The sequence below is a fragment of the Camelus ferus genome, chromosome 32, assembly GCF_009834535.1.
Source record: "Camelus ferus isolate YT-003-E chromosome 32, BCGSAC_Cfer_1.0, whole genome shotgun sequence".
Lineage (NCBI taxonomy): Eukaryota > Metazoa > Chordata > Mammalia > Artiodactyla > Camelidae > Camelus > Camelus ferus.
In genome coordinates, this window is record NC_045727.1 from 8,046,757 (window position 1) to 8,063,885 (window position 17,129).

At 42.0% G+C, this 17,129-nt stretch overlaps 2 protein-coding genes across 9 annotated transcripts in view; one reads left to right on the forward strand and one right to left on the reverse strand.

Annotated features, from left to right (window-relative positions):
• Positions 1-341, reverse strand: part of RNFT2 (ring finger protein, transmembrane 2) — a 56,715-nt gene extending 56,374 nt beyond the window's left edge. For both annotated transcript variants that reach the window (XM_014562748.2, XM_014562747.2), the window contains exon 1: positions 176-341. The gene's annotated coding sequence lies outside the window, so the exon portion shown is untranslated. The remainder of the gene's footprint in view (positions 1-175) is intronic.
• A 129-nt stretch (positions 342-470) lies between these two features.
• Positions 471-17,129, forward strand: part of C32H12orf49 (chromosome 32 C12orf49 homolog) — a 317,095-nt gene continuing 300,436 nt past the window's right edge. For 5 of the 7 annotated variants that reach the window (XR_004316676.1, XR_004316679.1, XR_004316680.1 and 2 more), the window contains exons 1-4: positions 471-726; positions 9,249-9,405; positions 13,796-13,947; positions 14,363-14,476. Coding sequence is in view for 2 of the 7 variants with exons in the window: in XM_032471690.1 (XP_032327581.1) it covers positions 616-726; positions 9,249-9,405; positions 13,796-13,947; positions 14,363-14,476; positions 16,422-16,583 (696 nt within the window). In the remaining 5 variants the exon portion in view is untranslated. Of the gene's footprint in view, positions 727-9,248; positions 9,406-13,795; positions 13,948-14,362; positions 14,477-16,421; position 17,129 lie in introns of those variants that run through there. The other 2 variants (XM_032471691.1, XM_032471690.1) reach the window with 2 other exon arrangements.

Below are 17,129 nucleotides of genomic sequence, written 5' to 3' on the forward strand. Positions count from 1 at the left end.
GAGACAGCATCTCCTGCATCACTTGCATTGGAAGCAGGCAGGTGCACTTCAGATACAATGCCGCGAGCGTTTTTCATTCCTGCAACCCACGTTTAGCCCGAAACGCCCTAGGACTGCAAGGGCAGGAGACTACATTGACCATGCCCGGAGAGGGAAAATAACGTTCTCTTTTTACCTGCCCAGACAATTCAGCAATCACAGAGGCATCATTCACGTCCTTCCAAGCCAATCACTCGCGCGGCCCGAGGAGCACCTGACTTCCGAGTGCTTCCGGCCTCTCCTCAGGGTCTCTCAGGTTGCCCGGCGCGGCGCTAAGACCCGAGCACAGCTGCACCTGCCGCTCGCACACGATTGCCCGCCCCTCTTTCCTGGCTTTAGCCAATAGGGAGCAGCCGTTCGGCAGGGACCAATGAGGAGGGGGCCGAGCGAGGCCGGCGGGTGACGCGAGAGTGGAGGCGGTGCGTGGGGCGAGATCACGTGAGGAGGCGCGGGGTGGCTGCCGGGAGCTGGCTGGGCCGGGGGCCACGGGGCCGGCGCCCGCCGCGAGCTATGGGGCTGCCGGCCGCGTAGGGGCCATGCCGCCCGGGCCCCGGGCCTGCCCCGCTCCGCTCCGGGATGGTGAACCTGGCGGCCATGGTGTGGCGCCGGCTTCTGCGGAAGAGGTGGGTGCTCGCCCTGGTCTTCGGGCTCTCGCTCGTCTACTTCCTCACCAGCACCTTCAAGCAGGTCAGTGGCCGCCCCCCTCCCTGGGTGGGGGAAGCTGCCTCTGCAGCTGCGCTGCCCGAATGTCCGGTGCTCCGGGCCTCCTGGTCCGGAGAGGTGGGCATTCCTGACCCGGGTTGAGGAGGGGCAGACCTGGGACGTAAACCTGGTGCTGTGGGGCCTAACGCTGTGCTTGTCACCCTGAGGGCCGCCTACCTGCTTCCTACCTGCATTTCTCCCTTCATCTTCGCGGCAGTGTGGGGAGTGGTGTCCCCATGTTACAGCGGGGGAATCCGAGACTGAGAAAGGTGGAGCTGCCTGGGTCATTCAGCAGCCGAGTTACGGGGCCAGCGCAGGTGTTCCTGGTTTACATTTAATTAATGGGCGCAGGGAGACTCCACAGGACCCCACCGGGTGCCCGTTCTGTGGAATTTTCTTTTCACCTCCCCTTCCCTTTAGTTTGTTCCCTGTGGGAATTTCTGAGAGAAAAGGCAAGGTGCTTAGGTGGGAAATGTTACCGAGAGAATGGTAAGTTTGTTTTAGAAGTTCAGGTTGAACATTTGGGCTTTCACATAGCGTGAGCATACTCGGGGGTGTACTCCGTACCACCCTGGTTTATGATACTGCTCCGACGGAGTTAGAAAAGCTCTCCTTTTCGTTCTCAAGAGTCAAGTTCTTAAGTAAAATTTAGCAGTGAATACCAAATAAACGCTAAACGATATCGTCATCCGAGTTTCAGCAGATTGGTGGGGGAGCTGTGTCCCGCCTCCCGCAAAGAGAAGGGCGAGTGCTGGAGGCCTCTTTTGTAGGCCAGGATGTGTTTGGTGACATTCTCATGAACTAAGTATTTCTCGGGCTTGAGTGTTCTGCCACTTTGCAGACACTTCATGGTCACATGTTATTTCTCTGTCCAGTGGACCTGTGGGTGCTGTAGTGAGCCAGGACTCAGACCTCTGCCTTCCTCCCCACCTGACCCAGCTGATCCCTGGCACCATTAAGTACCAGCTGTATGCTGTTGCTATCCTAATTTGTAGCTTCCGCCTACACCTATCCAGAAAACCCCAAATTCTTATATCCAGCTGCCTATTTGACCTGTCTTTTTGAATGTATTGTACTTCTCGTACTTGGCCAAAACAGAATTCTTGATTCTCCACCACCAAACTTCATCCCCAGGCTCACTGTGTGGCATTCGTGTTCACCAGGTAGTCAAGCCACACATACTTTCTGCTTTTCTTTCTCTTACTCCCCATGTGCAAAACATGGCTTCTGCCTCCAGAGTGGATCCTGAATCTGTTCATCTCTCCCAGTTGTCACTGCTGCCACCATAAGTCAGCCTACCTCATCTGGACCTCTGTAGTCACCCACAAACAGATCTCTGCTTCCTTTCTTGTCCTACAGTCTGTTCTCTATCCAGCTGGAGGGGTGATAATCTGAAAAAAAAACTGTCTCGGTGCTTCCTTGTGTATAATTCTTTGGATTCCTGTTGCACTCAAGATTGCAGACTCCCTTCCCAGGATCTCCACACCGTGAGTCTCTTTTGTCAGTTCAGGTGAGGCTGTTACTGCTCCAGGCCACACGAGGTGACACAGTGTCAGTGACTTCAGTTCCTGGCCCATAGGCCTGCTTTCCTTCTTTGTGGTAGGCATCACTTACTGAGGATTTCTGATCATTTACTTGTTTATCTGTCTCCCCTCATTCTCCTTTCTAGAACGTAATATTCTGGAGAACAGGAACCTTGTCTGTGATGTTCGTAGAATCCCAGTCCCTAGAGTACTCGCAGGCACTTCATCTGTATTCAGATATTGGTTGAAAAAAAAAATTGAGTCTTTTTTTTTTTAATTGACATATAATTGATTAACAGTGCTGTGAATCAAGTCTTTTTATTTGGGATGACTTTTCCTTCTCAGCTTAGCACACTCCTAATTTTTCCTGTATTGACTCAGATGCTGTGTACTCTGTGACTTTCTCTACAACCACCTTTTAAGCACTCTGGTGTACCTTGTTCTTTTTTTTCCCCCCAGTGTGCCTTTTTTTGTTTTTGCTTTTTTTTTTACACTTATGATTTATGACCATAATCATATGGGTTTGTGGTGAGGGGGATGATTTTGAATCCCCTAAAACTGTTGGCAAAATTTTTGTCTTACAGATTTCCCTGGATCTGATTCCCCACAGCCTAAGAAACACTTTTGCTATAACCTCTCTATCCCTGCCTGTCAAGCCTCTGGCAACCACCAGTCAACTTTCTGTCTCCATGGATTTAGCTTATTCAGGACATTTCATATAAATGGAATCATACACTATGTGGTCATCTGTGTCTGGCTTCTTAAAAGCCAGTGTTTTCAAGGCCTATGCATGTTGTAGAATGTGTTAGTACTTCATTTTATGTCTGAATAATATTCTGTTGTAGGCATCTACCACATTTTGTTCATCCGTCATTAGTTGATGGAGACTTGGCTTGCTTTTGGCTGTCATGAACAATGCTGCCTTGAACGTTGGTGTACAGGTTTTGCTTGGAAATAACGTTTTCGTTTCTCTTGAGTAAAGTCCTCCCTGTGAAACTGATTGGTCACTTGGTAACTCTGTTTAACTTTTTGAGGAACTGCTGAAATGTTTTCCAATGTGGCTGCACCATTTGCAACAAACTTTTAAGAAACTATACTTGTCAAGTTTCGATATAGTATCGAAGAAGATTATCCATAATTATCTCGAAAAGCCACTAAAAACTCCTCTTTCCAGCTATGTATCTGTGTGAGGTAGATTTTCTTCATAACCTTCGCCCAAACAACCTATTGCAGTAAATTCTATGCAGAGGAAGATGTGAGAATCCAGCTGTTTTCTCTTGAGCTAGACATTAAAAACATTTGCAAAAATGTAAAAACATTTTCTCATCTCACCAAATACGTATATATATATTTTGAAAAATGGGTCCCCACACAAAATGTTGACATGGAATGGGCTCATTATTGTTATTTTTAAACAGGTATTTTAAGAATTTGTTTTAATTTCCAATATGATAAATGTCAATAGCTACAACCCTCACAAGCCCACATATTGAAGTCCTCAGTCGTTTTTAAGAGTATAAGGGGTCCTTGGGACCAGAACCTCAGAGCCCATTCTGACTGATGCCCCTCCAGAGATCTGAGTTGGCTCTTCCTGCTCTGCTCTCTGCTGCAGCTCACGTTGTCCGCCCGCCCACCATGAGCTCAGTGACTTGAGGTGAGTTTGCTCCGTGTTACCTGGTCTCAGGTTGCATCTATAACTTGGAGCTGCGCTTTGGCATGTACTGGCTGGGAAGGGAGGTGGTGGTGATTAGGATTAACTCAGAAGAGGCTGTGAAAAACTCCAGAGCCCCATGTGATCCTTAGCTCTGCTTCAGTGAGACTGTGAACTCAGGTAGCAGATGTGGCCACTTTTTGCCTAGAGAATACTTGATTATTCTCTACTGCTGTGAATTCCTCTTTTCTTCAGTTTTCATGTTAATTAATGCTTTGGGGGATAGTTTAAATTGTAGGGATGGGAGCGCAGGAGACATTAGCCAGCTTGGTGGGGATGCCATCAGGGGAGAGGATTGGGTGCTAGGTGACTTGCACATTGATTTAACAAATGTTTAGTGAATGCCAGCTGCACTCGACACTGTCTGCAAGTTGATGGAGATGTTACAGTGCAGATACCATCTTATTCTCCGAGAGCCTATATTGTGTTAGGGGGTGAGGGGAGGAAATGAATGGCAAATGAACAGAATTATTTCAAGTAATTTATAAAGGAAACAAAACAAGATGCAGAAGTAGAACAGCGAGGTGGGCCTAACTCTTTGGGGCATTTGAGCTGAGATTAGAGAAATCCCAACCCTGGAGTCAAAAGGGTCCTTAGAGGTCCTCTCATGTAAATAACCAGTCTCATACTTGTTCAAGTGGTGTAGTTCCTGAAAGTCTCAGGGCTATTTGTGTAACTCCTTGAAAATATATTAACATCTTTGGCTTTAAAGTAATTAAGTATGTAAATTGGTGCCAAGTTAGACACTGTCTAAAGTGTAATAAATCATAAGAAAAAGTTGCTAATGTTTTTTGTTGTTCTCTTTTTCACTGACCACCAAGGTATATATACCTTTCATAAAGTTTGAGGAGTATGGCACAGGGTAGAGGAGGAAAACAATTATCCTTAATCTCACTAACCAGAGGGATTCACTGATGATATTTGGGCATACTTTCTTTCTTCATTTTTCATATTTTAAAAATATAATTGGGGCATACTGTTTCTTCGCTTAACATTCATGCATTTTTCCCCATCTTTAAAAGCTTTTTTTAAGTTTAATTTTTTATAACTAAAATTTTCCATGTTCAGGCTGTATTTAGCCATTCCACAAATATTAGACATTTGGGATTCCCTCTGGCCTTTGTCCCTTTTTTTTCTTCTCTTTTGAGAATCATGAGCAGATCTTTTAATGACAATGCCTTGTGTTTAAGTGCTTTACTAACATGAGACATTTATCTCATTTGACTCTTATGATAACCCTTGAAAAATAGAACAGTTATTAAAATACTCCTTTTAAAATCAGGTTGAGTAATATACACGAGTAATAAAAATTTCTGTAGCTCCTTGCAGTTTATGAAGAAAGTTCTTGTTTTTGTTTTGTTTTTTGTTTTCTCTTCTTTGTTTTCTCTTTTTTCTCTGTATCCCCGTATAGCCTGTGTGGACTTTGGCTGTGGTTGATTGCACTGATTTCTGTGCATATCTCTGTGTGAGCTGCTCTGGAGGCTCTCTGAGAACAGAGAACCCACCTACCTTTGTCTCCATATCCTTAACACATTGTTAGAACTTGATAACTTTTGAATGAATCTTGAATGAAAAATAGACACACATACACACATATTGGGAAGGTGAGCTTAAAATTGAGACAACCTAATAGGGTAGGTGGCCCAGTTTGGGGAAGTTTCACTTGTCCAGCGAAGGAGTCCCCTCAGTGCCCCTTCACCTCACCCTTGCAAGACTGGACCTTCAGACAAGCGACCATGTGCTAATTCATTACGTTTGCCATGATGTCTTACACAATGTCTTGTATCTTTTCTGGTTGTACAACTCATACCCAATCCTTTTGGCAAGGTCTTGAATAATATTCATGTTTGAAAACAAGTTCAAGAGCTGGGAGAACTGCCTTCCTGTTTAGCAGGAACACAGTTATGTGGAAGAAATCCTTCCAGGATGCACTTGTCCATGAACTCTTGTGTTCTTTCAGAAAGAATAACAGGATAGTTTGAGATTAATGTTAAGAGTACTTTTAATCTTGTCATGAGATCCAATTTACTGTACTTTGACCAGCCTCTTAATAGTCCTTATGGTTGTTTATCTAGTGTAGCGTTTGAAACTCAGTTTAGTTTGCACTATAGCTTGATTATGTCCTTAACTGGTGGGTCCCAGCAGAGCAGTGGAGCAGGAGTTTACATGTAGTTAAGCAGTGTGCACCTACGTGGTTTGTCCCGTATTCCCCAGGCTTCTGCATTTAACTCCTCTCCTTGCCCCAGCTGAGGAATACAGATGTTGTTTTTGTATAACCCATCCTGTTCCTGCTGGTGCCAGTTCTCCTCTATAAAAGAAACAAAAGAGAGGGGGCAGAACAGAAATTAAAGCCAACTTGAAGAACAAGCTTACCTTTATTAAATTAAAGAACAAAATCCAGTACTGGTGCGGCACAGTGTTATTGAAAGGCTGCTAATGTTACAAGTGGCATCTATAACTTGAAATTATTTGGCCCTGTATAGCACTGACTCTACTTCTAATAATAATTCCTACCACAAATTATTCAAGAGAATAAGCAAAAGCTCTACATTTTTATTGCAGTGCTATCTATGATAACAGAAACCTGGGATGGGCTTAACACATTGATCTGTAGAGGATGTGTTTACTAAATTAAGGCACATCAACATGATGGATTATTATAGAGCCTTGAAAATGCGATTATCAAGATAATGTAGGTACTTGAATGGTTTACCATCCAATTAGTGTCAAGAGGAGCTGAATGTGGAGCGTCCTAATTTGTCGTGTAAGTGCTGGGGTCAAAGGCTGGAAGATAATATGCAAAAATAGATATAGCTTTATTTAAGTGATGGGATCATGGACAATTTATGTCTTTCATATTGGTGATCATGGTTTTTTTTAAATAAACTTTTTATTTTGGAAAAATTAGAGGTTTACAGAAAAATTTCAAGGATAGTACAGAGTTCCTGTAGATCCCTCACTCAGTGTCGCCTATCGTTAATGTTTTTTATCATTTTATTTTAAATTAAAAGTGAAACTATTCCAAAAATGATGACAGATGTTACTAACCACCTATATCCCTTCCGTGTTAATGGTTTGTAGTATATCTTTCCATACCTTTATCTCAGCTCTTAAGAACCTGTATGTATGTGTATATTAATATAATTATTATCGTAGTATAATGTGTGATAATATACATGTTATTTGGTAACTTGTTTTTTCACTTGATCTACTATGGACATGCACCAGTGGTCTGCAGCCCTGAGTATTACAATCATCTGGATGCTTTAAAAATCTTGATTCCCATGTCTCATCCACAGAGATTTTTATTCAGACTAAGGTTGGGCTCAGGGATCAGAATTTAAGGTTCTTGTGTAATCCACTGTGCAAGTCAGGTTTGAGGACTACCGCTCTAGATAAATGCAGTCATGTCTAATTATTTTTGATAATAGCCACAGTTGTACCAGTGTTGATCTAGTCATTTCCCTGTGGTTGGTGTTCCGGGTTTTTCTGCCACATCAGCAGTGCTGTGGTGGACATCCTGATGTGTCCTTACTCGTTTCTATAGGACAGGCCTCAAAAATGTGTCTGCTGTGCCAAAGTACATGTGGATATGTACACCTTAAGTATTAAGAACACTTCCCAGATTCCTTTCTTAAAGAAATCTTAGTGACTACAGATCTTTTCCATTGTCTTAAAGTGTAACCTTTGCTATCAGCTTTCAGGGTTAGTCCCTTTTGCTCAGTGGCACAAATGCAGATCATTCTTAATGGTAAAGGCCACAGACCTCAATTAAAATGGTAAAATGGTTAAAGTTTATAAAAAACCTCTCAGTGGGAGTCTTTTATCACTGTTTTGTTTTCCAACAGTAGGCTGAGAATTCAGAAGATGGCTGTTACCTGCTTGGCATGTTTTCTGGCTCTTGGGTACCTTCCTCAGTATACGAAAGGCGATTTGGAAAGCTTGGAGGCTAGGAGAAACGGTCTAAACTCTTGCCTCTAGAGCAACTGCTCACTTTGAGTGACTAGGTAAAGGGCTGGCTGGCATGGGTGTCTTTTGAAAAGAAAGATGTATTCTAAGGGTCACATACTCAGTATTTTTTCATAGAAGAAATTTGCAAGTTGACATGCTTCTTGTCCCTAAAATCAACCTTCTAATGCAGTGTTCCCGTACGTTTACCACTGAAGTACTCCTCACCGCAAATGAAAGTGACCTTGTGCCCTAGATGTGTCTGGGAATTTTCAGAAATGACAGTGGAAAGTTTCTTTGAAGTCTCCTCTTCTATTTTAAAAATGTATTCAGATTTTACATTCTATTACACAGTGTAGTTGTTTCAGTGAAAAAAATGTTAAATAATTTGCCATCAGAAAGAAAGTTCAAAACTCTTTTCCCTCCAATTTTTTTCAGAAAATTAACACTTTTGTACAGGTCTATAATGTGCACTTTATCCAAGGGCCATTTATGTAAGTTTGTCAGTTTTTTTTGTTTTCCTTAAAATTTTTACTATCATGCTTGAAAATTGATCTGTGGTACTGTAGTAGTTTAGCTTTGTGAGTTATTCTATCGTATAAAACTCCATTGCATTGTATACCAAGCCATATTTTTGTTCTTGTTATTTAATTTTTTCTTCTCATTTATGTTTTTTTAATTGAAGTGAATTGAAGTATAGTCAGTTTACAGTGTGTCAATTTCTGATGTACAGCATGTTTCAGTCATACATGTACATACATGTATTCCTTTTCATGTTCTTTTTCATTATAAGTTACTGCAAGATACTGAATAAAGTTCCCTGTGCTATACAGTAGAAACTTGTTTATCTATTTTACATATAGTAGTTAGTATCTGCAGATCTCAAACTCCTAATTTATCTCTTCCCACCCCCTTTCCCTCTGGTAACCATAAGTTTGTTTTCTATGTCTGTGAGTCCATGTCTGTTTTATAAATAAATTCATTTGTGTCATTTTTTTTAGATTCCACATGTAAGTGATATCATATGGTATTTGTCTTTCTGGCTTACTTCACTTAGTATATGATGATCTCCAGGTCCCTCCATGTTGCTAGTTTGCCAATTTTGAAGTGTAATCCTCATTTGGTTACTTCCTCCTATAGGTTTATTTTGCTTTTTTTTGTTTTCTGATGACATTGGCTTAGACTTAGCTCATACCAGGGGAGGCAGGTTCCTTTTGTGCAAGCTTTTTAAAATTGTTTCTGTCCTTTTACTGTAATTTCTATGCAAAATTGGTGAAAATGCAAGAAATGCTAGTTTAACTTTCTCATTTATGGTCTCTTTGTAGGAGGAGAGGGCAGTGAGAGATAGGAATCTCCTCCAGGTTCAAGACCACGATCAGCCCATTCCATGGAAAGTGCAGTTTAACTTGGGCAACAGCAGTCGGCCCAGCAACCAGTGCCGGAACTCCATTCAGGGGAAGCACCTCATCACGGATGAACTAGGTAAGGCTGGCTCCCTTCCTCTGCTGCAATTGATGAAATACACCTGTGCGGCCTATTCATAGGTTTTTAAATAGAGATTTGATATGCTGCCTTTCCCCTTCTTGCCCATTCCAGCATTTCTTACAACTTTGTCTTTTATGTCGTACTCATCAAGGGCCCCCTCAGGATCAGAGTGGGAATGTAATTTGGTGCAACCACTATGGAAAACAGTATGGAGGTTCCTTGAAAAACTGAAAACAGGATTACCATGTGGTTCAGCAATCCCACTTGTGGGCAGAAAAGATAGAAATTCTAATTGGAAAAGATACATGCACCCCAGTGTTCATAGCAGCATGGTTTACAGTAGCCAAGACATGGAAGCAACATAAATGTCCATTGACAGATAACTGAGTAAAGAAGCCATGATATATTTATACAATGGAATACTACTCAGCCATGAAAAAATAATAAAAGAATGCCATTTGCAGCAACATGGATGGACCTAGAGTATATCACACTAAGTGAAGTAAGTCAGAGAAAGACAAATATCATATGATATCACTTATATGTGGAACATTTTAAAAAATATGACAGAAATGAATTTATTTACAAAACAGAAACAGACTCACAGACATAGAAAACAAACTTACGGTTACCAAAGGGGAAAGGCAGATGGAGGAGGGATAAATTAGGAGTATAGGATTAACAAATGCACACACTATTCTATATAAAATAGGTAGGCAACAAGGATTTATTATATAACCCAGGGAACTGTATTTAATACCTTGCAATAATCTATTAAGGAAAACAGTCTGAAAAAGGTTCCCCTCAACATCAGAGAAGTAGGTTTGATCATTGTAACTCTGAAGTTTCTGGTGCCTATAACTTACAGTTTTAGCATTTTATCATACATCAGCTACTGGGCTGCTTGCTTCCTGCCAGTCTCTTCCCAGCCCCAGTATTTTCACATCTTGCCAATCTTTTCTTCTCATCTTGATGGTGAACTCTATAGCATAATCAGTTTTCCTGCATGGTGACCTGAGTCATATCCACAGTGTTGGTATTTAGGAAATGAATATGCTTGTTGACTGACTGACTGCACAATCTCAAATGAATTATAAACACATTCAAAATGTGTTACTGTTACAATTAGAACATCAGTCTGTTTCTTTTTGTTATATTCGCTAGTTTTGTTTTTTTAGATCCACATGTAAGTGCTATTATATGATATCAAAGTATTTGTCTTTCTCTTTCTGGCTTATTTTACTAAGCATAATACCCTCCAAATACATCCATGTTGTTGCAAATGGCAAAATTTCATTCTTTTTTATAGAGGTAGAGGACAAAGAGGTAAAAACTACTATGTATAAAATAAATAAGCTACAAGGATATATTGTATAGCACAGGAAATATAGTCAGTATTTTATAATTATAAATGGAATATAACCTCAAAATCGTGAGTCGCTGTGTTGTCACCTGAAATTTATATAATATTGTAAATCAGCTCTATCTCAATTAAGAAAAAAAAAAACAGTCTCTTTGACTTAGTGCTTTCTTCCAGAGTTTTCTCGCTTTCGTTTTGTCTGTATGAAAGTGTGTAGGAAGTGCAGCGTGAGGCGTTTGGATCAGATAACTGCTGGACCTTACTATTAAGACTGGCTCGGTCCCCCAAGGAGAGACTCCCACTAATGCTCAGCCTGCATTAATGTAGCTCTCACTGTATGCTGGGCACTGGGTAAAAACTCTCCTTGAACAACATCTCATTTGATTTTTGCAGCAGACCTGTGAGCTGTAGGTGTTGCTGCCCTCACTTTATAGGTGAAGACACAGGCGCCAAGTGGTTCAGGAACATGCCCAAGATGGCAGTGGCTCTTTAATAAACCATAAGTGGGATACTGTTATCACACCACAAGAGTAACACTTTTCCTTAATGTCAGCTATTCAAATGGTGATCAGAGTTCCCTGATTGTTTTACAGATTGTTTTTCTTTTTTCAGCTGGTGGTTTGCAAATAATATGGTTTGTTTGCAAGAGTACATTTTACTCTCTCTCAGAGAGTCTCAGAACAAGTGGATTATGACCATGACAATACTGAAATTGATACAGGTAACCTTGAATTAGAATCTTCATTGCTACATAATGAAACCCAACAAAATGAAGACACGTGCTATCTTTAAAATGAAACTATAGCGCGTTGTAATTTTAAAAAAAAATTTGCATCCCCAGCGAAATAATTAAAAAGAAAAAAAAACTTTTCCCAAACGATCTCAAAGGCATCAGAGCAGATGAGATTATTTGCGGTTGAAGGCAGGAACCAGGAAAACCACCCACCTAGGTTAGAAGAGCTGTAAAATTTTGCACAAAAATACAGTGGCGACTCAGCAGTGCAAAGCTCTGTTTTTAAGATCATCCTGATAAAGCAGATAATACTGTGAATAACTTTTTTTTTTTTTTTTAAACAGAATAAAGTTCAGTGAAAGGAAGTTACTTCCACAAGATGACACAGCTAGTCAGTCAGTGGGCAGACCTAGGACTAAGACTGGGACTGAACTTGGAGTTCAGTGCTTGATTTCTTACAGACTTTTGTTTGTATGATAGAAAACATGAAACCTTATGCCTTGACTTTAAAATTTACTATTGGGTTATGAATGGCAATTTGTCTTTTTCTTTTGTAGCTAACAAAAGAATTTCCCCCTGATTAATTCAAGTGAGACAGAGACTCTCAAACTTAAGTAAAAAGTTCCAAGAACCAATCAAAAAATCTGAGAACCATAGGGTTGTTTTTGGGTTTTTTTTGACCTCTAGGTATGTGGGAGAGGAGGTAAGCAGTGTAATAAAGAAAACTTGGAGAAATTTTTGCCTTTTTGCAAGCAGATGTCACCATCACAAATATTGCCAGGGTGACATGTTATTAAATAAACCAATTAGAATTACAAACTTTTGAAAAGTTACAAGTCAGTTTCCTAGTCAATGGCAGCTCACTCGAGGTTGTGATCTCATAGGACTCCTTGTTGGAAATAATGTTTGCAGGAGTAATTTTTGATGCAGAAGGAGAAATCTTGATGAACTTTTCTTTCACCAGAAGTTAGAAAAACCTGTGGTTTCAAGGCTAAATACTGGCAGTTTGTACTGGGGAAGAACAGAAGGCCTGAAATGCTGACAGTTATGATATGGAAAAGAGAAAAGGGCAAAAAGGTAAATTCAACGAGTGGAGTTTAGATCACATAATATTTTACATCTTCCTGACACAGAGATAATGTGACAAGATGATCCCAGGTAACTGGAATCTGGTTCTCCCAGGCCTGTTTCCCCAGTGCGAAGAGAGGCCCCTTCCGCTCTCTCCCACTGTTGTGCTGGTGCCTCCTGCTTTTGCACAGACTTTGTTTTCCAGACTAGTTTCTGAAAACAACCTCATGCTTCACCAGGTCTCATTCTCTGAGGATTAGGAAGCTGGGGCATTTGGAATGGAATGAAGTGAGGAACAGCTGCTCTGCACCTGTGGGCCTGTGCGTGCACCTGTGGGTCTGTGTGTGCACCTGGCAGTGTCCCAGGGGCCAAGTGGTGTCCCTCGTGGACTTATTCCTACATTTTTCCTACTCCCAGAAGGATGTAGAGAAATGTCTCTTTAGCAGCTCTGAACAATAAATTTAGCTTTTGTGAGCAGATTCTTTACTTACAGTTGAGCATGAGTGAGTGAACTGGGTTGAAGGAGGATGAGGATTTATGAGAGATGGAGGGAGTTAGGAGGATTTTTCTTCCTTGGGTGTTAGAGTACTTGCGTTCCCTAGTGCTGAGGGTTAACTGAATCTCTGACATGTATACTTATAGCCTGAGTCCGTTTTTAAAGGTTAGGTGTGACTACTTGTTCTTAAAAAAATATCCTTCAAACTACTAAGTAACTGGCAAGCACTTAAAAGGTATTAAATGTAAAGAGTATGTGTGGAGTTGTGGTGGGTTTTTTGGGTTTTGTTTTTGTTTTTTAATAATCTAGAAGGATCTTGCTTTCAGGAATGAACGCCTTGGTTTTTTCCGCTTTTCAGATTTTTGTTTGAAAGAGAATGTTTTTCAAGCATAGACGAAAAAATTGGCCTGCATAGGTTAGATCAGGAAACAGGCAACGTGATGATTAAATCAAACACACGGCAGCAGACTAAAAGGTCTTTGATAGATTGGGATGCATAACCTACATGTAAAACAGGAGTCCATGTTTTCTGTAAACTGCCTCTCGTAGGAAGCAAGCTCTGATCACACTGTGCCTGATTCCTGGCCCTGTGGTCCTTAGGATGCCCTGTCTCCGGACTCCGTCTCTCTGTTCTTTGTGTGCAGGACTTTGATTGCTGCTTCGTGATTGCCCCTGGTGGACAGGTGGGAGGACTGCTGGGTTTATACTCAGGCTAGTTTCTGACTTTCAGGTTACGTGTGTGAAAGGAAGGATTTGCTGGTGAATGGCTGCTGTAACGTCCACGTCCCTGGCACAAAGCAGTACTGCTGTGATGGCTGCTTGTCCAACGGCTGCTGCGGCGCCTACGAGTACTGCGTGTCCTGCTGCCTGCAGCCCAGCAAGGTACCAGAGGTGCTCCTGGCTCCCCATCTCCTTTGTTCTCTCTGCGTTCACTTCACAATGAGGACTAGATCTTCATGTGAGATTCTTTTGGAAGTAGAACTTAGAAGGGAGCTTTGTAGGTGTCAGAAATGGCTGCTGTGAGGTAGCCTTTGTCTGCCAGGAAAGGAAGTGGTTCCCGGTTACTCCAGTGGTACTTTGGCAGAATGAGCCATTGTTTTGCTAGTAAGATGTCTAATGAATGAGACACCAGCCCTCCTGCTCACTTGAGCCTCCCTCTCTCTTTCTCTACCTCTCCCCCTTCTTCCCCCCTCCCCTTCCCTGTATCAGCAGTCTCTTAGTTTAGGAGAAATTTCCAAGGTTACCTTGTGCTGCTGAGTCTGGAATTTATTACAGGTACTAACTTTTGTTTCCATAGCAACTTCTCCTGGAGCGCTTCCTCAACCGGGCAGCCGTGGCGTTCCAGAACCTCTTCATGGCAGTTGAAGATCACTTTGAATTATGTTTGGCTAAATGCAGAACCTCATCCCAGGTCAGGAGCTGTGATGCCTCTAGCTGGGGGATGTGTAGGTAGGGGTCAGAGTCTAGAAGAAAACTCAAAAATATGCACTGGGGGCCTTCGGTGGGGTGATGATGGAGACGAGATTTAAATGGAACTGTATGGCGCTTTGGTGGAATGATTGTACAGTCATCCCTTGGTATCCGTGGGTGATTGGTTCTGAGACCTCATCTCCGAATGTTCAAATCCCTTATGTAAAATGGCATAATACTTGCATATAACCTACTACATACATCCTCCAGGATGCTTTAAATCATCTCTATAGATTACATATAACAATACAATGTAAATGCTGTGTTTTGCTTTTTGGAACTTTCTGGTTATACTTCTGATCCTTAGCTGGTTGAATCCACAGATGGCAGAACCCATGGGTATGGAGGACTGCCTGTATTTAGAATGTAAGTGTGAGATTTGTACAAGTTAGGGATGTAAAATATTTATATTAAGTCAAGGTCTGACCACCTTACATCTCCACTGTTTGATTAGCTTGTCTACATTTTGAGTGGAAGCTTGAAATTATTTTCACCTCTGGAGTCTTAATAGTCGAATTCCTGAGAGAAGTTCTCTCCACTATCTTTGACTGAAATTTGACTAAGGCTTTCCAGCAACCACTCGTTCAGAGTGGGTGGTAATTTATTCTGGGATAGAGTTGCAGTTTATTTTAGGATTCAAGGGGATGGGGCAGGTGGGTGTTGAAAAACTCGGGTAAATTTGTAGCTCTCAACTCTTTTTAGCATGTTGTCATTAAATGCTTGGCTCTTTGGGCACTAAACATGGCACCGGCACCAGCTGCTGAAAGCGTGTGAACGTCTTTGTCTTTCCATCACTCTGCGTCCTCTGCTCTCAGCTTCTGTAATCGGTCAGTTGTTGGAGCTCCCTCTGTAAAATCACCAGACGTGTTTGTTATACAGGCGTCCATTCATGGTGTCTCCAAGATTGTACTGGCTCCGTCTGAGATAACTGACTCATTTGTCATTGTCTGGAACTCTTGCATCCTTTGCCAGACTTCTGTATGTAGTCCACCTTTTGATTTTATGCTGTTCTTTTTGTCTCTGGTCTGCTCTGAGAGCATTCAGCATGCTTGGGTAGATGTTTCAGGGATTATAATGAGCATTTGAAAACATGAAGAAATTCCTGATGGTCTTGTTTTGCTGGAGGAGCTTTCCATTTGAATGGGTTTTAAAGGAAATGTGGAGGAAGGCTGAACACATGATTCATTCTGATTCAGGCTCTCTCCCATTCTGAGAAATACTAGAATAGGCCAAGTGTTTTCTTTCCTTAACTGATAAAACCCAGGATATTTCCAAACTTGAGTGAAGGTGCTAAACTTTCTGACTTTGTCTTTTCATTGTAAAGAGAAATTTCCCAGTTGCCAGTTTGCCTTTATAACAGTGTCCCAAGACAGACAAGATTTGGCTGCATGGTCTGTAAACTGGATTAATACTTACAGTTTAGATGTTTAGCCTTGGTCTTAGGCTAATTAATGGTTTTAGGCTAATCTAGATTAGCCAAAAACTCAAGTTGCTTGTATGAAAACAAATTGCTGAAAAATTAGCCATTGAGGATGATTGTCTGTGTTAAATCCCACTTTGAGTCTGCTTAGCCAAACGAGGCTTGTGTGGTACTGTGGGATTTGGCTTGTATATCATCCCTTAGGTACATAAAACTTGACGAAAGCGATTTGAGGTGCGTCTCCTTCGCCTCTGCAGGAGAATTCCTCTGAAGCTGTTAGATCCTGTTGGATCTTAATCTGACTTAAAATAATTTGAGAAAAATTCATTGTCTCGAGTTGTCCCAGTCATGGCCAGGTTGTTCCAAAAACTCACTAGTGTGCATGAAAAGAAATGGTTATGCAGTGACTGTGTCCATTTCATGCCCTTCATTGACATTCTGTGATGAGCATCCACCTCTGTTCCAGGAAGTGCCTTGGAACCTTTTGGTGACATTTGGAGGAGACGGACTTGCCCGGCTCCCACAAGGAATGTCTGATGGCCGCTGCCCTGCTCGCTCTCACCACGCTCTTCTCTCCCCTTTTGCCAACAGAGCGTGCAGCACGAGAACACCTATAGGGATCCCGTAGCAAAGTACTGCTACGGAGAGAGCCCGCCTGAGCTCTTCCCCGCATAACGGTGGGGGGACTCGACCCGCCAGCCAGGATGCGCTGCTCAAGAACTTGCAGCCTGAAGCCCCTCACTAGTGGTGGGGAGAAGACTTGACCTTGACCACTTCTTGTGTTGTGCTCTTTGGCTTCACTCGGCCGCCAGGTTTACCAGATGGACTTGTCCTGTGACGCATTTGGAAAACGTCAGCAGTTCACATTCAAGACAAGACTGTGGGCCACCTGGCGGAGGCATCAGTGCTCTGGGTGCCTCTGCCATTGCGGCTGCTTGGGGACCTGTGGGTCCCCACGTTTGTTCTCCCTGGGCCCCTCGCTGTAAAGTTATTTATTGGATTTCTTTGGAGTTGTGGGAAAATTCTAGTATTTCCTATAGGAAACGTGCCTCACCTTGAGAATTGAATACATTCAAGGATGTTATTGTTGCTGATGTCCTCATTTTCTTGTGTTCTTGGGTTTCATGAGTGAAATTGTCCCTTCACCCAGATAAAATGTATAGCCTCTTAGAAC